The sequence below is a fragment of the Myxocyprinus asiaticus genome, chromosome 15 (genome assembly GCF_019703515.2).
Source record: "Myxocyprinus asiaticus isolate MX2 ecotype Aquarium Trade chromosome 15, UBuf_Myxa_2, whole genome shotgun sequence".
Taxonomy (NCBI): domain Eukaryota; kingdom Metazoa; phylum Chordata; class Actinopteri; order Cypriniformes; family Catostomidae; genus Myxocyprinus; species Myxocyprinus asiaticus.
Window position 1 is genome coordinate 4,910,077 of NC_059358.1, and position 22,927 is coordinate 4,933,003.

A 22,927-nucleotide genomic window follows, 5' to 3' on the forward strand; every position below is an offset into this window, starting at 1 on the left:
GAATCTTATTTTAAATATATTGTGTTGTTGTTGTTTTTGTTGTTGTTTTAGATACTCAGTTTGTTTCTCCTTGAAGCTTATGTCTTACTCTGTGTCACCGAGTGTTACTTCTCTTTTTTGCTGGCAGTCAACAGGAAATCTGCAAAACCACAGACTGTGTTATACAAACAGGCCGCCTGTTTCAACATGCAAGAATTTCACCCAACTCAGAAGCTGTAGATTGTCAGCAAACATTGCCCATACCTTTGCTTATAAAAAGATTCTGTCAAACAAAGTTTGTTTGAGCCAAGTAAAAAGTAGCAATGATTTTTTCATAAATTTTTTATATTGTATTTTTATGCATCAAGTTATTCCAATTTGTTAAACAGATACAGGCTAAATAAAAAGGGTGGATCAGGGCCAAATGATTCGAACAGGAAGAGACGGAGCAGTCAGTTTGTGAGGTAGGGAAGTTGTCGATACATCGTTCCAGCGTTTAGCTCTTTTCAAATTCTTTTGTGAAAAACACTCATATAGTTTGGCTTGGATATGTGGCCGTTATTGCATGTTCGTACAAGGAGATGAGATGTGTGTGGGCTATACTTGACATTCCACATAGGGAACCTTATTTTGACTCTAAATTTGAGAAGGTAAGCAGGGATATAAAATATCATCCGCCTTGTTGGGCCAACTGAACTGACAGATATAGTGATCTAATTATCTAGGTTAACTGATTGGATTAAGTACAGTTATTGTTGTATGTGCGTTGATAACATGTTTGATCTCAATATGATTTGTTGTCATACGATGCATTCTCATTTACACAATGCTTTTATGGAGAGGAAAAAAGTTATAAAGTTTCTTCAACTATGTTCACTCTAACTGTAAGTCCAAGAGGTTGCTTTTTTATTCAAACTTGCTGATTATTTATATGAAAATCACATTTACCACACACCATGCCTTCATGAATTATTTTATGTATAGATTTGACTATTTTACCCCTTGCTAGGACCCATGATTTTAACCTTAATATACACCGATCAGTTTTATTTTCAACAATTTCAGACAATTTTATATTTTAGCTACTTATTTTTAGAGATTTTTGGTCCAAACACTAGTACCTCTGTTTTGTCGGAATTGAGAAGAAGGAAATTTCTGGCCATCCAATCTTTGATTTCACTGATATACTCTGCTAATTTGGAGAATTGTGAATTTTCAGTGGGTTTAGAAGAAATATAAAGTTGGGTATCGTTGGCATAACAGTGGAAACTTATTCCATGATTCCTGATAATATCTCCCAGGGGAAGCATGTATAAGGAGAAAAGCAGAGGTCCTAAAACTGATCCCTGTGGCACTCCATACTGAACTTTTGTTTGATTTGACAATTCCTCATTTACATATAGAAAGTGGTAGCAGTCTGATAAATAGGATCTAAATCATGCTAATGCAAGTCCACTAATGCCAACATAATTCTCCAGCCTATTCAAGAGAATGTCGTGATCTATCGTGTCGAAGGCAGCACTAAGATCTAAAAGCACTAGAAGAGAAATGCAGCCGCGATTAGATAAGAGCAAGTAATTTGTAACTCTGATAAGTGCAGTCTCTGTACTATGATGGGGCCTAAATCCTGACTGAAATTGTTCATATATTCCATTTCTCTGTAGAAATGAACATAGTTGGGAGGACATTATATTTTCTAGTATTTTCGACATAAATGGTAGAATTGAAATTGGTCTAATTAGCCAATTCTGTAGGATCAAGCTGTGGCTTCTTAATAAGCGGTTTGATAACTGCCATTTTAAAGTTTCATGGGACATGTCCTAAGGATAGCGAGGAGTTAATAATATTAAGAAGAGGTTCTGAGATTACTGGAAATACCTCTTTTAAGAGCTTAGTTGGTATTGGATCTAATATACATGTTGTGGCTTTTGATTGTTTGATAAGTTTTGTTAGCTCTTCATGACCTATGACAGTGAAGGATTAAAATTGCTTGTGAGCAAAATTATGAGACACTGTTTTCTTAGGTGCTGTGACAGTTGATTGCATATTTCCAATTTTCTTTCTGATTATTTAAATTTTATCAGTAAAGAAATTCATGAAGTCATTATTATTGTGCTGTGACAGAATATCTGGTTCAGTTGATGCTTTATTCCTGACCAATTTAACCAAAATACTTAATAAACACCTAGGATTGTTGTGGTTATTTTCTATGAGTTTGCTAAAATATGCTGACCTAGCAGCTTTTAGTGCCTGTCTGTAGCTACATGCACCGCGAAATACCTCTAATTTTATATTCTTCCACTTGCGCTCCATTTTCCAAGCTGATCTCTTGAGAGCATGAGTGTGATCATTGTACCATGGTGCGAGGCTTTTTTCTTTCATTTTCTTTAATCGAAGGGGGGCGACACTATCAAGAGTGCTAGAGAAGACTGTATTTATACTTTCTGTTATTTCATCAAGTTCTTCTAGACGTTTGGCTTACTGAGTATGTGAGACAGTTCTGTAAGATTATTAGTGAAGCTACTGGTGGTCGAAAGAATACTTCTACCTGAACGATAGCGTGGTGTAGATTGAGCGACATTAGTTGATCGCAACAAACAAGAGACGAGGTAATGATCGGAGATGTCATCACTCTGCGTTAGAATTTCTATAGTATCAACATCTACTCCATATGACAGAATTAAATCTAGTGTATGATTATGGCAATGAGTTGGTCCTGTTACATTTTGTCTGACTCCAAGAGAGTTGAGAATATCGATAAATGCTAATCCCAATGTGTCATTTTCATTTTCTATGTGAATGTTGAAGTCACCAACAATTAAAGCTCTATCTACATTAACTACTAGATCTGACAGAAAATGTGCAAATTCATCAAGGAAACCAGAGTAAGGCCCAGGTGATCTATATACTGTAGCAAGGGTAAAAGATGACAGAGCTTTTTTATTTATATCTGATGGTATAAATATTTAGCATTATTAGTTCAAAAGACTTAAACTTATATCCTGTCCTCTGAGTAACACCAAAAACTTCACTGTAAATTGTAGCAACACCTCCTCCTCAACCCTTCAGACGATGTTTACAACAGTAACCTGGGGGAGTAGATTCATTTAAACTAATATATTCATCTGGTTTAAGCCAGGTTTCAGTCAAACAGAATGCATCCAAACTATGATCTGTAATTTAATTTACAATTAGTGCTTTGGTAGAAAGAGGTGTAATGTTTAGTAGCTCTACCTTTATACGATGTTTATCTTCAGTCTTTTTTTTAAGTTTGATTTTAATAAAAAATTTTCAAAATGATTTAGTGGGAGTTTTGTGTTTGGTAGTTCAGGGAACAGACACAGTCTCTATGTGATATCTAGGTGATACAGTCTCTATGTGTTGTAGTTTATGTGACCTGTGTGACATCTCAAGGCAGCTAGCAGATGTTTGGATTAACCAGTTTATTTGCTTCCTGACCTGGGCCCCAGTTAGTCAGTTATTACTATCATTATTAAGACTATGAGCCAAATTACTAGAGAGGAGAGCAGCACCTTCCTTGGAGGGATGGAGTCAGTCTCTCTTTAGCAGGTCAGGTCTAAAACTCTTCCAATTGTCTATAAATCCTATGCTATTCTCCAGACACCACTCAGACATCCAGCCATTCAGTGACACTAATCTACTATAAACCTCATCACCACGACGAGCAGGGAGAGGGCCAGAGCATATTTCAGTGTCTGACATCATTTTTGCTAGTTCACACACCTCTTTAACATTATCTATAGTGACCTCCGAATAGCGAAGCCAGACATCATTAGTGCCGACATGAATAACAGTTTTAGAAAATCTACGTTTAGCATTAGCCAGCACTTGCAAATTTGATCTGATGTCAGATGCTCTGGCACCCAAAATGCATAGCTGACTGGAGTCTCTATTTCCATGTTCCTTACAATAGAATCATCAATTATTAGGGCTCTTTCAACATGATTTTTAGTGGGTGCATCACTGAGTGGGGAGAATCGATTGAAAACCCTAACAGGAATGGGAGAGTGGTGTTGCTTTGCTGAGCGTGTATGCCACCCAGACATCACCCAAATGCCCTCCTGCCGGGGCTCTACAGCCGGAACCAAAGTGTGTGTGTTGCTTGCTGTACTACCTGCATCCGCAACAGTATCTACCGGCTTCATTTTCTCACTGACCTCCACTAGCGTTCGGATGCATGTCTCTAACTCATTAATCTTCTCCATCAGCTTGATTAATACCTTACATTTATCACATGTGAATCCCTCACTGCTGATGGAAGAAACTATAGTAAACATGTGGCATTTAATGCAGGAAGCCATAACATGAGCGGATGCTATGAATTACCACAATTGTTTGTTGTTGTGGTCGTTCTTGAGCGGCGAGGGTTTGAGATCTATGTGGTTCCTAATCAGCAGATGTTTGAGATTGATGCAATAATCCATGTAAAACACAGCGGAGAAAACAAATGCACAAAGTCGAGACACGAGATGTAGACAAGCGGAAAAAAGAAAGAAAATATGAGAAAAATGGGTGCGTGCGGTATAATACACACTGATGAAACAGTAGAAAAGCAGAAAAACCCGAAGCACACGGTAAAAGGGCAAAGGATAAAATGATGAACGTTTAAGAATATGAATAAGCAATGCTAAGCAGGCTAGCAAGCTACAAACACTCATACAGTGTGCTGTCAGCAACAGGAAAAGGAAGTGACGAGAAAATGTGAAAATAATAGAACAGAATATATTCTGATATATTTTGATGTTTTATTTTTCATTTAATAAAGAGATAATGCAACAAATTAGAACAGGATTAATTACTTCCCCACTTAAATGTCATGAGACGCAACTGTCTGTGAAACACATATTGAGTTACACATACAGTAAGCTACACATAAGCTACACATGAGTTGTATTTTCTCAGGCCCTTTTTGAGTCTAAAGAGATGTACAACTTGCATAATTTCAGTACTACACCCAAATGACAATAGCCAAATCATACTGTTCATGTATTACACTTGCTATAGTTTACTTCCACATTGGTTCTTCATCAAATAGCAATGTCAAATGTAAATCAAGTCAATCACTGAAACATCAGCACCACCTTGAGTAACAAATAACAGTTTTAATATGTATTTGTACACACATATGGAATACTGACAATTCACCACTGTCACATAGAAAATGAACGTGACATAGTTTTCATTTTTATGAATATAGTACTCTTATTACTTTGTCTTGTAATAAACAAAGAAATAGATGTCCTGTGATAGTTAACTTATATAGATATGAAATAATCATTATGGAAGTGCAAAAAAAGCAATACCATAACATATCTTGGGTCTACACTTCTGGTAATTAAGCAGTTAAAAAAAAAGATTTTCTTTCTTTCTTTCTTTCTTTCTTTTTTACACTATTCAGAAGAGAAAGGTTGAGGAATACTAAAGAGGTGTAAACATAACTCCAAAAAATGGATGAGGTACAGGTGGTGGAATGAAGTCCCAGGTCACTAATGATACGAGATATGCATTAAAGTGTCAGTGTAGTTTAGTTTCTACCAAAGAAACTAAAGTGCCAGTAGTTAAAGAAACACCCATTAATTTTAGTGCTAAGACATTGTAATCATTCAATACTTTAGATATTATATATATACTAATGTACACCAACTGTTCATAACCAAGTCCCTCAAGTGTCTTGGCTTGTTTAATATATGGAAATAAGGATTCTCTTAATTCTTATTTTTATAGCCTCTCATATATTCTACATGATTTATGGAGAGTTCTGTGGAAGCTACGATGGAATCTACAGAGGTCACAGCTGAAACCTCAGAGGACAAGCAACTGGAACCCCTTCTCATTTTCGAAGAGGGGGATGAATCTTCAGATATGATAAACAGCAGAGAAAGAGGAAGCACAGTACTGAGAGTTAGAAAGGGTGAGGAAAACAGAAAAGATGACACTGGCGACATAACAGAAGCCACAGAGGGAAGTCAACAAGATGAAAACAATGTCCATGTAGGAAAAAGTGAGAGTGGAGCACTAGAAGAAGTAATAAATGCGGAGGGTAATGTAAATGTAGAACTTCAACAAGAGGAAAAGTTGGAAGATCACGAATGGTGTGTAAATATGATGAAAACAGATGGGAGATTGTCAGATGGGACACAGGGGATAGCTGAGAAGATGCCAAAAGAGGAGATACAGGAACCAGTGGAGAAAATGACAGACGCATCGACTCAAGATAAACCAAATGCTCAAGTTAAACTACGACCCAAAGACAGACTGAGACCTGATGATGCTAAGCAAATGGTAAAGATTCCAAATAATATTGCACTGAAATCTTTTAAAGATCCCATTAAATGTCTTGACGAGTGCAGTTGACGTATGTCCTTATTACATTCCAAAGGAACTCATCACTTTTTTTAAAAACTTAAAAACTTTTAAATCTTATCTGGGAACAATGAATTGCAACTTGCTAGTCATTTGCAGTTGGCATTGGGGGAGGGGCATTCTCAGACAGCATTTTATTGGGCAAAAATCTGGATTCCCCCATGAGTACAAGATGATGTAATCATATTTTTGTTCCATTTTCCCAGAAGAGTATATAATTAAAATACATATATCTAGAAAAAGTTTATTTTGACGAATAGCACATGCTCGGTTGAGCACTCAAAGCTAAAGTACATGTTGGTTTTCAGCGTTATGCAAATTCATCATCAGCACAGTACGAAAGGACTGTCATGTACAGTATGCACCTTTGCACCATCCTGGGGTGCTTCGTATCTCTTAAATTGTGCATCCTCGGTTCCACGCTCCTCTTTCTTCTAACCCATGGCCAGGAAACCGATCAAGAAAGCTCTTATTTTTCCCTCTGTTCCTCACACAGTACTATCTGAAGACATCTTAACACTTTTGCTATAGCACATGATTTGCAAGGTGATACATTTTAATCTTAGATGCACCACGAAATTATGTTGTTGACGTTTTTCACCTCACATTTGCTTTTATGACACGATTGGTTAGGTTTAGGTGTAGGCTTTTGGGTAGGAATGTCACTTTGTTTATTTAAAACTCAATAGAGTATTAACCTTAAAAACCTCATCTGTTGGGGAGAACATTTAACTCGCTATTAGCACCACACAGTGGACATTTCACCTCGAAACTGCCTCAATACGTGTCATGAACCATGTCATTTCATTTTGCAAAAATGTTGCCACAGTCATATAATTTTAATGAGATCAGGCTGCTTTGTGCGTCATCGTCCCATGTACCTGTTATTCACTGTGCTAAAAGAATATCACAATGCAGTCGCATGTGTCAAACGTGTTCGTATGGGCTCCCAGTCAAAAGAGCATAATTTAAAACTGAACGGCATGCTGAAAAACGAAGTATACCCTAGCCTTTACTTCTCGAACACGTTGACATGCACTAGACTTTCAAAGTATACTCTTTTGTCCACGAGGCTGTGCAGACACATTCAACACATGCACACTACAACTACTTTATGAAATCCTTTAGTACAGTCCATGCCAGGCATTTGAAGACGATGCACAAAGTTTGTGTGTCTTCGGACAGTTCACGTGTCTTGAAAATCTGGGGTGCACGCGGACAGTCTTTTTTTTTTTTCCTTCGTATCAATCACACTGTGAGAAAAACCAAAGTATACTTTGGACTTAACAATCATTCTCTTTAGCATTTTCATTTTATGCAGCTTCACACAGTGACTGTTAATGTATAGGTCAGTTCCCTATCTGTCACTCACTCGACGTTGGTGTCGATGTAGTGACACTAGGGGTCACTCTTGGGAGCCCGAGACACCTCTGGTCTTTGATAAAAGGCCAATGAAAATTGGCGAGTGGAAATTTGCATGCCACTCCCCCGAACATACGGGTATAAAAGGAGCTGGTATGCAACCACTCGTTCAGATTATCTCTTCGGAGCCGAATGGTCATGCTCACTGAGCTGAATACTACTGTTCATTCACCTCTGTTGGATCTAATGGCGCATTTCAGCGGCTTCTCCCTCCTCTGCACTGGTGCACAGCAGAGAACGCCCCTGGGTGCTTCAGCAGAAAAACTAGAGAGTATATTTTCTGAAAGAGCATTTTTCCCCTCTAAAAGAGCGCACACACGGAACGTCTTTTTAAAGACGCGTCTTTTTAAAGATGCTTTTCCGATTGTGTGTTATTCCTGGTTGTGCTCGTTATCTCTCGCCTTCTAACGGTCACGATCACTGTCTTTCGTGTCTGGGCACTGCTCACGCGGAGACAGCGTTCGTGGATGGTCATGTTCTCATTGCGAGAATATGTCCATGGCAACGTTGCGGTCGCGGCTCGCCTTCGTAAGAAAGCAAGCCACCCCAGAGGCTCCCGCCTCAGTCCTTTTACCCACGGGTTTGAGGCCAGCGCGGCTAGCACTGGGGGCGATTTGGGGACCCCAATGGGACCGCCTCCGCCGGGTATCCCCGGACCTCCCATTCCCCAGCACGCTCGTCTGCTCCGATCGGGCTTCCGGGTGAGTCCGCCGGCTTGTCTCATGGTGAGTTCGACCTCTTATTCGGAGCCCGCAAAAGTGATGAGCTCTCGAGCGCAGCATCGGAGAGCGGGCTCGTCCAGTCGGAAGCCTCAGCTGGGCTTCTCCCTTCAGGGTCGATCGCCCAGTCACAGGCTGACGCAGAGATGACGACATGCTTTCCCGGGCAGCCGCGAGCGTTGGTTATAGTGGATTTCACCGCTCTTCCCTGAACCCTCGCGGCTCGGTGATTGGTTCCTGGGCTCGCGGCGCCACTCAAAGCCACGCCACGCCCTGTTCCTTTCTTCCCGGAAGTGCATGAAGAGCTGACAAGGTCGCGGGAGGCACTTTTTACTGCCCGGTCCCGATCTTTTCAGCTTCCCCGCTCTCATTACCCTCGATGGTGGGGTGTTATTCGGCAATCCCCCGGTGGATATAGGCGCTCGCAGTGCACCTATGCCTGCAGAGCGCCGCTACCTGGCACGGGTGCCCAAAGCCCCCGTCCAAGGCCTGTAGGTTTACGTCGTCTCTGACGGCCAAGGCCTACGGTGCCGCTGGACAAGCCACCTCTGCCCTGCACGCCATGGCTCTCCTGCAAGTCCGCCAAGGCGCTAAAGGAACTGCACGAGGGTAGTTCCGCCCTGGGATTGATGCAGGAACTGTGCTCGGTGACTGACCTCGCTCTCCGGCGCGGTCTCTCGGGCGGACGATGGCCACACTAGTGGTCCAGGAGCGCCACCTTTGGCTCAACCTGGTCGAGATGGGTGAGGCCGACAAGACACGTTTCCTTGCTGCCCCCATTTCCCAGGTGGGCCTATTTGGCGATACCGTCGAGGACTTTGCCCAGCAGTTCTCGATGATAGAGCAGTAGATGGATGCTAGCCGGCATATCCTGCCCCGGCGCGGCTCAAGATCCCGCACCCCATCTACTCATCGCCAAGGGCGTCCCCCTGCGGTGACTGCACCGACTCCGCCGCAGCCCGCCCCTACGGCCTGGCCCCGGCGTGGAGCCCACCGCAGGAAGCAGACGCCACCCGTCTTGCGGCCGCCCAGAACCCGTGAAAGGCTTCAAAGCGCCCTTGAGACGGGCGACCCAGGGACAACAAAACCCACTGCTCTGGAGCTGGTAAGCAGATCTTCATCTTTTTGTTACCTTTTGCATTTAATTGCCACCTTCACGCTGCATGCCCAAGTGGCTGCAGTACTCAAGAGCTCAGCAAGAGTGGTTTCCTTGTTCCCTGGGTCACGTATCCGGTGTGTACGGCCGGCATCACGACCACCGTCCACCACTCCATTTGGCAGGTTGGCGCACCAGCGGCGGTCTCCCGCCCTGAGCGCCCAGCTGTGGCACAAATCCGCCCCCGATGTGACAGTCTCCACGGGTCACGAGGACAGGCCTCTTCCTTCCCCGTCCCAGGCTGTTCCGGGGGTGGTCACAAGGAGCCAGGAAAGTGCTTCGATGTCCTCGGACTCAGCACGGCCATGACGTGGTGTGGCACCTCGAGCTCTGCCCCGCCGCGAGGCCCCACCTGCCGGTACATCCGATGACATTGTCCCTTTGATCCCCCTTACGCGGAACTTGGACGCATGGCTTGCGCCTTCCAGTCCGTCACAAGGGCTGGTCCGGACCGTCCGACTCGGCTGCGCGATTCACTTCGCCGGGCATCCGCCCAGGTTCAGCGGTGTCCACTTCACCTTGGTGAAAGACCAAAATGCTGCTACCTTGCGCAGAGATTGCTACCCTCCTACAGAAGGACGCGATAGAACCTGTCCCTCCAGCCGAGATGAAGAAAGGGTTTTACAGCCCCTACTTCATTGTACCGAAAAAAGGCGGTGGGTTGCGGCCAATCTTGGACCTGCGAGTACTAAACCGGGCTTTACACAGACTCCCGTTCAAGATGCTGACGCAAAGACGCATTCTAGCGAGCGTCCGGCATCAAGATTGGTTCACGGCGGTAGACCCGAAGGATGCGTACTTTCACGTCTCGATCCTTCCTCAACACAGACCCTTCCTGCGGTTCGCATTCGAGGGTCAGGCGTATCAGTACAAGTCCTCCCTTTCAGCCTGTCCCTGTCTCCTCGCGTCTTTACGAAGATTGCAGAGGCTGCCCTTGCCCCGTTAAGGGAGGTGGGCATTCGCATTCTCAACTATCTCGATGACTGGCTAATCTTAGCTCACTCTCGAGACGTGTTATGCGCACACAGGGACCTGGTGCTCTCACACCTCAGCCGACTAGGGCTTCGGGTCAACTGGGAAAAGAGCAAGCTCCTCCCGGTTCAGAGCATCTTTTCTCAGTTTGGAGTTGGACTCAGTCTCCTTAACGGAGCACCTTACGAACAAGCACGCCCAGTCGGTGCTGGCCTGTTTGAAGGTGTTCAAACAGAAAACAGCGGTTCCACTGAAACTTTTTCAGATGCTCCTGGGGCATATGGCATCCTCGGCGGTGGCCACCCCGCTCGGGTTGATGCATATGAGGCCGCTTCAGCACTGGCTCCAGACTCGAATCCCGAGACGGGCATGGCGCCACGGGACACACCGCGTGGCCATTACGTCGGTCTGTCACCGTCTTTTCAGCCCTTGGACCGACCTCTCGTTTCTACGAGCAGGTGTTCCCCTAGAACTGGTCTCCAGGTGCATCGTGGTCACGACAGACGCCTCCAAAACGGGCTGGGGCGCTGTTGGCAAGGGGCATGCAGCCGCCAGCCTCTGGACGGGTTCGCAGCTGCGTTGGCACATCAACTGCCTCGAGTTACTGGCAATTCTGCTCGCCTTGCGGAGGTTCCGGCCGTTGATCAAGGGCAAGCACGTGCTAGTTCGGACAGACAGCATGGCAGCGGTAGCATATGTCAACCGCCAAGGCGGTCTGCGCTCCCACTGTATGTCACAACTCGCCCGCAGTCTCCTCCAACGGAGTCAGCAGCACCTCAAGTCGCTGCAAGCCACTCACATCCCGGGCAACCTCAACACTTCGGCGGATGCGCCGTCACAACAGGTTACCCTCAAGGGAGAGTGGAGACTCCACCTTCAGGTGGTCCAGCTGATTTGGAGTCGATTCGACAGGCACAGGTGCACCTGTTCGCCTCCCAAGAATCCTCTGCCCGCTCTGGTACGTCCTGACCGAGGCCTTTCTCGGCATAGATGCGCTGGTACACAGCTGGTCCCCTGGCATTCGCAAATATGCATTTTTCCCCAGTGAGCCTGCTTGCACAGACCCTGTGCAAGGTCAGGGAGGACGAGGAGAAGGTCGTCCTGGTAAGCACCCTACTGGCCCACCCAGACGTGGTGCTCGGATCTCACGCTCCTCGCGACAGCTCCCCCCAGGCAAATTCCCCTGAGGAAGGACCTTCTTTCTCAGGGAAGGGGCACCATCCGGCACCCGCGCCCAGACCTCTGGAATCTCCATGTCTGGCCCCTGGACGGGATGCGGAAGACCTAAGCTGTCTCCCACCTGCGATGGTAGACACGTTCACTCAGGCTAGGTCTCCCTCTATGAGGCACCTGTATGCCTTTAAGTGGCGTCTGTTCGCTAAGTGGTGTTCTTCCCGTCGGGAAGACCCCCAGAGATGCGCAGTCAGATCAGTGCTTTCCTTCCTGCAAGAGAGGTTGGAAGGGAGGCTGTCCCCTTCCACCTTGAAGGTGTACGTTGCTGCCATAGCAGCACAGCACGATGCAGTCGACGGTAAGTCCTTAGGGAAGCATGATCTGATCATCAGGTTCCTAAGAGGCGCCAGGAGGCTGAATCCCTCCAGGCTGCGCCTCGTTCCCTTATCGGACCTCTGTAGTTTTTCAGGGTCTACAGAGAGCCCCCTTTGAGCTTTGCAGTCAGCCGAGCTTAAGGCACTCTCCTTGAAGACTGCCCTCCTGACTGCGCTCACTTCCATCAAGAGGGTAGGTGACCTGCAAGCGTTCTCTATCAGTGAAACGTGCCTGGAGTTCAGCTCCTTTTATACCCGTATGTTCTGGGGAGTGGCATGCAAATACAACTCGCCAATTTTCATTGGCCTTTTATCAAAGACCAGAGGTGTCTCGGGCTCCCAAGTGTGACCCCTAGTGTCACTACATCGACACCAACGTCTCGTTCCCTCCATCAGGGAATGGAGGTTACACCAGTAACCATGACGTTTTCATTTGAAAAGCTCAGCCATGAGATTTTCATACATTTCTAAGTAAATAGGGTCAATTTTATTTTCATATAACATTGTTAGTAGTGTTGGCTAAGGTAATTGTTAATGCTCATACTTAGGGTTAGGGATTTGAACAAACCGTGTAACCTGTCCCACAGCGTTTGTGCTAAGAACAATGCCTCAAATCGCTGATTAGTTTGCTTGTCTTTTAAACAGTCCACAATACTCTATAATTTGTTTATAATATTTATTTATAATATTTGTAACTGGCCCCTTTAAAAAACTGCTCTTAGTCAGCTGACTTTACATAAATAAGTCACCAACTAAAGGAAGATTCATGATGAGCTGAAGGAAGCAATTTGATGTAATGATCATATGTTGCTCATGTCATTAGGTTCACCTGTTATCGCCAGATTCTCCTGATGCTCTGTGTGAGCTGCTGTACATGTTACAAGAGGGCCGACGACTCAATGACCAGCGCTGCTCATTCAGACTGGAGGGCCGGAGAAGATGTTACTCTGAACCCAGCACCCCTCGGCACAGTCAGAAAGGTGAAGAACATACACCCATTCAAAAAAGTACTGTGGCGATACCATGCTAAAGTAATGTTTTCAGATGCTAACAAATTTTACCATGGGTAAGGGGTGTTCATAGGCAGACATGAAGTGGATAAAAAACACCAATGTTCAATATAGAGTTAAATTTATTGATCAGAGCATTGGAATAAACAATTCTTGCGCCACATAATACAGTTCATGAGCCTAACCGTAGGCCGTTTACAGTTGCCAAGCAACATAGCAATTCAGAATTTAGAGTCAGAACAATTTATTTTAAAATGTATTTATATTTTAGATTTATTTAACATGCTATTTATATGTTATCTATAAATGGATTCACACATGTAACCATTTTTGTTCATTGTATTTATTACATGCATGTCAAAAGTTGTTCGATAAAAGTTACATATATATACTGAATATTCCGTAACCAACATGGCCACTTTGGCTTTCATTGTTTAGCTTACGTCGCTGTAGTGGTAGAGCACTGCGCTTTCAATGCCTGGGTCATAGGTTCGATTCCCAAGGTAAACACATACTACACTGAAAACCTTAATAAGCTGACTTTACTTAAAGTAAACTTGTTCCCTCAATTAAACTAAATAATGGCGTCTCCAGAACTTGTGTAATTAAGTTCACTTAACTTGGTGTTCCTATATAATGAACATAAATATTTAGGTTAAGGTAACTTGATGCATGTATACAACTTAGATTTGCTATTTAAGTATTGTTGTTGCTACTTAATTTTAGTTCATACAATAATAAAGCTCAAATAAAGAAAATGAAAACCGATTCTAGTTCAGTCATTACATAAACTTTATTCTCCACTGAAATGCATATAAACCTGTACTCAGGGCTGGAAGGGTTACTTTTGAATGTATTCCAATACAGATTACAGAATACATGCTGTAAAATGTAATTTGTAATGTATTTCATTAGATTACTCAAGGTCAGTAATGTATTCTAAATACTTTGGATTACTTCTTCAGCACTAGTAGATTTTTTCACTTGTTTTGACTATAAAAACTCTGCCAGTACAGTAAGACAAAATACACATGTTAAAAATACATTTTCTGAAAAACCTAAATATCTTATGCAGTGTTGTTTCTAAAACAAGATCAATCAAATTGATCTTGTTTTAAGGATTTTTAGATATTTTTACAGGAAAACGATACAAATTTTTTTATCAAGAATATTATTTTTGCCCTAATATCAAAGGTCTTACTAGAAAAAAAGAAATTATGATCTTACATGAATTTTCTTGATAAAAAAATATGATCGTGCCTGGTAACGTGCATGTAAAATGGATAGAAATAGCATTTTAGCTTAGCGTAAATCTGACAATTTACACAAGGTTTATTTCTATTTCTTCTGCTCCAAACTTACTTCAAACTTACTTCTCTGTCTGCTCGTATGAATGTAACACATCATAAGAAAGTGTTTCACCGCTGTTCAAATGCACTTTGGATCGCATCATTTATATGGATAAATGTTTTCCATCTGAAAGGACTAAATATTAAATGAAACAAATGACAATAAAATGCCGTTTCATTTAATGTTTAGACTATTCAGTTGGAAAACATTTATACATATAAATGATGCGATCCAAAGTGCATTTGAACAGCGGTGAATCCATATAAATGATGCAATCGGAGGAGCTTTTGAACAGCAGTGAAACACTTTCTTAAGATGTGGTACATTCATGCAAGTTCATACTGTTGTGAGTGAAAAGGTGGATATGATGTCATTGAGGAATTTTCCCTTGGGAGCTTAATAGAGGAGATACATCACGTTTCTACAGCTTAACAAGAAAACAGTTAGAAACGCTTTGACAGATGAAACATAAATCCAATAAATACATGATTACATGCCTTGTCAATGTTTTGTTATGAGTTTAGGGTATTTTTTACAAGAAATGCTAACCAATGTAGCCTTTAACATCGTATAGAAAGCTACAACCAATATATCTATAATGAAAATGCATGTTGGAGCATAACTTTGTTCTCTAGTAAGACCTTTGATATTAGAGCAAAGATGTAATGCAAAAATCTTATTCTTAATGAGAATTTAAATATTGTTTTTCTGTAAAAAATATCCAAAAATCCTTAAAGCAAGTCAAATTTAAGTGAATTTTCTTACTTTATTTACTTGTTTATAGTCAAAACAAGTGAAAAATTTGCCAGTACTGAAGAAGTAATCCAAAGTATTTAGATTATGTTACTGACTTGAGTAATCTAACGGAATACGTTACAAATTACATTTTACAGCATGTATTCTGTAATCTGTAGCTGAATACTTTTTAAAAGTAACCCTCCCAACCCTGGTTATTAACACCTAAAGTCTATGGATTTTTAATTTAAGTAAGTTCAAGGAACTTAGATTTTTGAGTTATGAGCCCAAAATCTGACATTTCAAGTAAAGTTATATTAGAACAACTTGATTTTTCAAGTAATGACAACATTAAAGTTTACAGTGTAGACATTTGTACATTATATCTTAAATGCACTGCATGTAGCTTTAGATGAAACGGTCTGCCAAATGAATTAATGCAAATTGTTGGATGTCTTTTGTAAATTGTTTGTTGCCTATGTACAGTGGTCTTCTCCTCCATGACGTCACTGCAGAAGGAAGAGTTCTTTGATTATTTGGCGATCTCACAGAGCCGTCGACTTGATGACCAGCGAGCAGAGCTCCAGAACATTCCTTCAGCACCCCCACCACCCCAACCCAAAGCCAAACAGAGGAAGAGTAGCTGTAAGGTCACAGAGGTTACCCAAACGGTTCCCACACCAACACCAAAAGAGGATTTATACAACATGATTGTGGTTTCACAAGTAAGTGCTTTAATCATGTTTCAGAGATCATATTGATAATTAATAAGTCATTGAGTTTTGTTTATATATTATTTGGTTCAATATCAGTAGTATAGACATGTCTAATTTAATGTTACTCAAGGTTTCGTGCACCAAAAAGTAGGGCTCAGCAGTCATGTGTTTTCTGATGGACGATGTCGAAATCTAGAGAATAGGGTGACCAATGGCAAATATATATATATATATATAAATATATATATGATATAACTTATTGCATTAAATATTAAAAGATTTACACAAAAATTCTGACTTTAAATGAACACCTATTTTACAAAATATTTTATATTTTCTCAAAATTTACTAAAAATAGAACAGAAAACAGAACGACCACTTCTGTTAGTCAGCCATAAGGGCACAGTAATGGGTAAATGGTCAAATGTTGGTTAATTACTTGCTGATAAATTGGTCTATCAAAACTAAAAACAGTTGCAATATAGTTTTATATTACCATTTTCCACCCTTCCTTTGACATTTAGAATTAAATTGGATGTTTTTGCCTGTAGGGTTAGGAACCGAGAACCGTTTCTTATTCGGAACCGGTTCTGTTTTTTTTTTTTTTTAAATAACGGAGCGATATGACTTTAAGTTCCATTAACGTTTCTTAGACATTTATTTTTCCACTGATGTGGCCTTAAAAATGTACTAAAATACTCTAACATTGTTTCTTGCAGCGTAATTCAGTGGCAGTGCTGCCCCCTGCTGAATCTATAGCTCTAATGAGACTGTTCTTTTGCATCTATAGCCTGAAACACAGCACGACCAGTGTAGCCTGATTCCCAAACAAATCATGAGTTTACATACACATTAAAAGTTCGATTGCAGCCAGACTAAAGCAATAATTAATCTTTGTAAAATGTCATGTAAACGCTTTTGTCCAACTGAAATCGTACCAGTCCGTTTTTTGCGAAATCGAACTAACAGATCTAGATTATGCGCTTGTTGCTGGGCTCCATTCAGCATGGCCCTTACAAGAAATCTAGAGTTCTGGCAAACTAGCTGCAAACTTGCCACAAATTTGCAGCAAATTTGCCACTCATTATTTTCACATGCAAATGAGCTTTTGATTCACCGCAAATGTTTGCCAGACCTTTGCAGCTCTTCACCGGTAGTAGTGAACCTGTAGCAAACCTTTGGCAACAATGGACAATTTGCCGCAAGTTTGCTGCAAAGCATGTGAATGTGAGCATGTGTTTGCATGTGAATATAATCAGTAGCGAAACTGCAGCAAGTTCGCGTCTAATTTTCCACGAACTCTCGGTTTTTGCAAGTTAATCAGACCACATTTGGTCTCTGTGTTATGCACATGCTCTGAAAAACAGAGGTGCCACGTGACATGTATTTAACCTGGAAGTCAAACGCAACACAAAGCAGAGAAGAAGAAGGATAGCAACAACAACACAAAAGGTATTGGCGAAGACTAGAATTTTTCATTTTTGGATGGATTAGCAGCAGTCTGTGAGCCATTCACACCAGTGCCACATTGATGTGAAATTAAAAATTATTCTTTTATCTGTATTCTGCCCATTAACTTATCTTCTTATCTGTCTGCCATAGTAACACCCATATCACCCAATACCCATATCTGATGTTGCATCAAAGGTCTTTATATAAAAAAGTATATAAAAATTCAAAATTCATAAAATACAATAAAATGCTAGCATTAGCATTTGCGCCATGACTGCAGCATGTAAATATTACAAATTACACATTATTTACTGCATATATCTTACTTTCATTTATCATTGAGTGGTTATAACAGCTTCTTTTACTGATCTCATGTGGATTCCGTTTATAGAATGAGACAGAAAGCATGATATTCATTGAATATAAAGCCTGAGGCAAGTGACAGGTCCAGTGACAGATGCACAACTGTTCAAGAACACAGAGAACAAACCTAAAATATAGCTGTAAGCAGCGATTATGGCCCAAGCACAACTGGTCCATTTCCACCCGGTGGCTTTCGGAAAACAATGCAAGGTAGACACATACATTTGTCATTTGACATTATTCTAAACAATTTGGGTAAATACAAGAGGACTATTTTAAAGTCTGTTGTAAGAGCCACACTTCCTGCTGCCAGGTGGTGGCGCTATGACTGTGACCCAAAATACAATGTCTTGGCATGATTTTGCACAAATTTTGTGCCAGTTACATGAAGCCCCAAAGAGGTTTAGAGCCTGTGATTTTCAGAAAATCCAAAATGGCCAACTTCCTGTTGGGGCGGACCTAATGACTGTAAGTATAAAAGTTGTTCGGCTTAATGAGAACTATATATGTACCAATTTTGGTGACTGTAGGTGAAAATGGGGGTGCTACAGAGGCCATCTTACATGCCCATTTGAAAGAGGGTGCAACAGAGCCCCCCTACACACCCATGTGTGAACATTTGCCCAGCCCTAATGTCCAATGACTCTGATGTGTGCAAAATTTCATGAAATTTTAAGCATGCCAAGTGCCTCAAAAACACCCAAATATAGGAAGAAAGGAATAAAAACAATTGATGTGTTGCCATGGCAACACTTTTTAAAATGTAAAATATCCCTTGCAATTTTACATCAACAGTGTCTTGACATTATTCTAAAGAATTTTGAAGCAATTCATATAAACATAAGAGGGCTATTTCAAAGTCTGTTAAAAGTGCCATACTTCCTGCTGCCAGTTGGTAGCGCTATGACAGTGAACAATAATAGCCACAACAATGTGATCAGCCCCCATTACCAAACATACAGCTGAATTTTCATCAAAATCACACAGTGCACACAGAAGATATATGGCACTTCCTGTTTCCCATTTTTGGCCATAAATTTATTGCTTAACCACTTCACCGTTCAAAATATCAAAAATCTGTTCGCAATTTAGCATGTACAATGTCTTGGCATGATGTTGCACAAATTTGGAGCCAGTCACATAAATCCCCTAGGAGGAGTGTTCAAAAGTTCAGGACCTGCAATTTTCAAAAAATACACATTCAGTCCAAAATGGCCGACTTCCTGTTGGGCAGAGCTAATGATTGTCATTTTGAAAGTTGTCCGGCTTGATGAGAACAATATATGTAGCAAGTTTGGTGATCGTAGAAGAAACTGTATTTTAATGTTCAAAAAGTTGCCCCATTCACTTCCATTGTAAGTGCCTCACTGTAACCTCAATTTCTGCTTTTTTTTTTGTTTGTTTGTTTTTTTTAAAGAAAAAGAGAGATGAGTCTAAATTAATTTTTGAGGTAATCAACATTATGCCACAAATGCTGTCGATTGAGCTTAACTTGTATTGATCCAGGAATATTCCTTTAAACAATCCAGGAGCAAATTGCGTTGCCTTCTACTTTCGGACAGCACCATAAGCATAACGTATAACGTACATCTGATCTGCACCAAAATCAATGCGGAAGAATGTATGAAATGCATGTGGCTGTAAAGTTTTCCATGTTGTTGTGCCTGTTGTGTGCGTCTCACTGTTGAGAATCTAGTTAGCTGACTTCTTCGACGTGCTAATATGATGCAAAAGGTCAACCGGAAAACATCTACGTCACCTCCTCAGCTGACATGCTTCCTTCAGCTATTCGATTACACATGCTGTCATGTACTGTATAGGCCCCCTTACAATAATCGAGAGTTAACAAGTAAACTTGCCACAAATTTGCCAGTGACTATTTTCACATGCAAATGAGCTTTGCGGCAAACTTGCGGCAAATTTTCCATGTTGCTAAAGGTTTACTGCAGGTTCACCATTACCGGTGAAGAGCTGCAAACTTCTTGCGAACATCTGTGGTGAATTTGTGGCAAGTTTACAGCTAGTTTGCCAAAACTCTAGGTTTTTTGTACTTGGAAAGAGAAATGAAGACTGTAGCTATACGCAAAAACCTGTGGTAGCTTGATTATAACTGCCCATGTAAACGTATTGAATGACTGTTTTGAGCGGTTCTGTATAGTGAATCAAATACATACAGCGTGACTAGTGTCCAATTCCCGAACGAATGACTCCCATGACCCGGATTTTTTGCATCCATAGCACGAAACACAGTACGACCCATGCAGTCCGATTCTTGAACGAATGATTCTAAATAGACAGTTCTTTTAAATCTACGGCCCGAAACACAGCGTGACCAAAAATCTTGTTTTCCATGATATGTCCCTGTGCAATGCTTATTTTTCTTTTTATCCCTAATTTCTTCACGCTTTTAGGCCCAGGGGCGTTTGGAAGAGCAGCGCAGTGCAGCTCCAGGACCGATGGACGATGAAGATTTCTTCTCTTTGTTGTTGAAGGTCCAGGGTGGAAGAATGGATGAACAGAGAACCGAACTCAAACCTGTTAGTTTATAGATGCTATCAAGCTGAGAAACAAACATGAGGTTCCTGCTTTACTGGGCCTTTGTCAATGTTATGCAATATATCAGTTTTTGATGTCAGATTCTTTCCTGTCTAAATATGAATAACTATAAAATCAGACTACCACTGTAAGAGTACTTGCACTACTTTTTAATGTTGCTGCATTTGTTGAGCTTAAAACCAAAGCTCCATACAGATAAATGATGGGAGATTATAGTACATCTCTTGCTTTTTAATATTAAGGGACATTTGAAGGACCTCTGTCTTTTTCTAAAACTGTACATGCATTGTTACAGTCTTTAACTGAAAATAAATGTTCAAATGTAAATTATGATGTTTACTGTTATGAGGAGCAGGATACAAAATGTGAATGATACAAAAGCTTTTTTCATGGATTATATAGTTAGCCCATAAGAGATTTATATAATGTAGATGTTGTCATGACAACTCCTTTGCAACTCCTTTTATGAAATGCAAATTTAACATGTTGTTTATTGCAACAGAAAATAATTCTCAATTTGTTAAAACAAGCAAGAATTGTGATTACATTAATGCACTTACAATTAAAGTCAATGGGGCAATGTTTTGAAAGCATAGCTACAAGACTTAAAAATCATCCGTGTTTACATGAGACTATTGTGGTAGAATCACTCACTAACATTGTCTGTGTAAAATATAATCTTTTAACTTCATAACTTTTAGACAATATAGGATACCAGAAAGAGACGTGATAATGCATTACCAGAAGTTCATCGGCATGAAAAGTAATCCCACTGCTAAAAGAACAATTTAGACAACTTTGCTGCTCAAATAACACATTTTTGCACAAAATAATAAATGTATGCGCTTTAACAAAAATACAAGGGTCACTTTCGGCTTTTAAACCCTCCAGAACATCTATCCCCATAGTAAGTGCCTTAATATAAACACATTTTTGCTTGTTTTAACAAACTGAGGGATGTGTCAAAATTATTGTCTGTGGTATTATTATTATTACTATATGCATCACAGTAAAATAAATCCCTGAGTGAAAACATATTCCATATTTCCATATTCCACAGAATGCAAAAGCAATAAAGAGAGGCATTTTTTTAGTGTCATTTTACACAGATATCCATGCACATTTGTGTTGTCAGTGGTTAATTTTCACCACTGCTGATGTTTGTTTGAGTGTCTTGTATTTTCGCTATTGACGTTTTAAAGAGATTGCAACATTTTATATCATTAAACATGTCAGAACTGATGGCATGTCAAATATTTGTAACTTTTTTACTGCTTATGACAGTAAGGATTCATTATTTTTTATTCGGTACCTCTATTGCACACACACACACACACACACACACACACACACACACACACACACACACACACACACTAAGATATGATCCCTAGCTAATCAGATTATTTCAGAGGGACATTTGATAAGCTTTTGTCCCTTAGTCTTTAAGGTGTTAGACCCAGTTAAAATAAAGCCCAAACATTGTTTGTGTCACAACGCAATCAAATTGCAAATGCTGGCTATTGTCACGCAGCAAAACTGCTGAGTCATATTTACAGCTAGATTACATTATCTGGCATCTACAACAAGGAGGTGGTAGGCTATAAGAATGACATCAAATGCTGCCTGTATGTGACCGGCTATATTTCTGGTAATCTTTCACCCTTAAAATCAAAAGAAAGAAAGAAAAAAATATATTTTGTATAAAGAAAATCAAGCCTGTTTTTAGGTCAGTTTTTTTCATACAGTCATTACTCAAAATACCTGACGTTGCATGACCAAAACGTTGTATTAATTAAATTGTTTATAATAATTTTACATTATTAAAGGACTTTTTCACCCAAAAATGAAAATTCTCTCTTCATTTACTCTCATACCATCCCAGATTTTTAGAAGAATATCTCAGCTCTGTAGCTCCATACAATGCAAGTGAATGGTGACCAAAACTCCAAAAGCACATAAAGGCAGCATAAAAGTAATCCATATGACTCCAGTTGTTTAATCCATGTCTTCAGAAGTGATATGATAGGTGTAGGTGAGAAACAGATAAATATTTATTTCCTTTTTTTACTATAAATTCTCCTGCCTGCCCAGTAGGTGGCAATATGCATGAAGAATGCAAATCACCAAAAACAAATGAAGAAGAACTCTTAGGACAGAAAAGTGCTTATGAAAGTGAAAGGGAGATTGATAGTAAAAAAGGACTTATACATGAGTATAAGTGTACATAAAATATTGATCTGTTTCTCACCCACACCTATCATATCGCTTTATAAGACATGGATTTAACTACTGGAGTCGTATTGATTACTTTTATGCTGCCTTTATATGCTTTTTTGAGCTTCAAAGTTCATTTGTGTTCAGCAGAAGAAAGAAAGTCATACACATCTGGGATGGCATGAGGGTGAGTAAATGATGGGAGAATTTTCATTTTTGGGTGAACTATCCCTTTAAACTTAATTTCACCATACTTAATTTAGATATGTAAGTATTTAAAATAAGATTTCTTTTGAAGTATAGTCTTTCCATTTACATTTAGGCAGTTGACGTGACATAGTTTAACTGT

General features: G+C 40.7%; 1 protein-coding gene across 2 annotated transcripts; it reads left to right on the forward strand.

Moving 5' to 3' along the window:
• The first annotated feature begins 227 nt into the window (after positions 1–227).
• LOC127453181 (G-protein-signaling modulator 1-like) lies at positions 228–21,749 on the forward strand. 2 transcript variants are annotated; one of them, XM_051719408.1, is made up of 5 exons: positions 228–443; positions 5,725–6,282; positions 13,003–13,159; positions 15,761–15,999; positions 20,217–21,749. In XM_051719408.1, the coding sequence occupies exons 2-5, from the start codon at positions 5,749–5,751 to the stop codon at positions 20,352–20,354; spliced, it is 1,068 nt and encodes a 355-aa protein (XP_051575368.1). In that variant the 5' UTR covers positions 228–443; positions 5,725–5,748; the 3' UTR covers positions 20,355–21,749. The 2 variants fall into 2 exon arrangements, with proteins under 2 accessions (XP_051575368.1, XP_051575367.1); XM_051719407.1 differs by lacking the exon at positions 228–443 and adding an exon at positions 463–629.
• Positions 21,750–22,927: the final 1,178 nt, after the last annotated feature.

Coding starts and splice junctions, on each gene's coding strand:
- LOC127453181 (XM_051719408.1), top strand. CDS start 5,749: ATGGAGAGTTCTGTGGAAGCTACGATGGAATCTACAGAGGTCACAGCT. Junction 6,283..13,002: donor CTGATGATGCTAAGCAAATG/GTAAAGATTCCA, acceptor TCATGTCATTAG/GTTCACCTGTTATCGCCAGA. Junction 13,160..15,760: donor CCCTCGGCACAGTCAGAAAG/GTGAAGAACATA, acceptor GCCTATGTACAG/TGGTCTTCTCCTCCATGACG.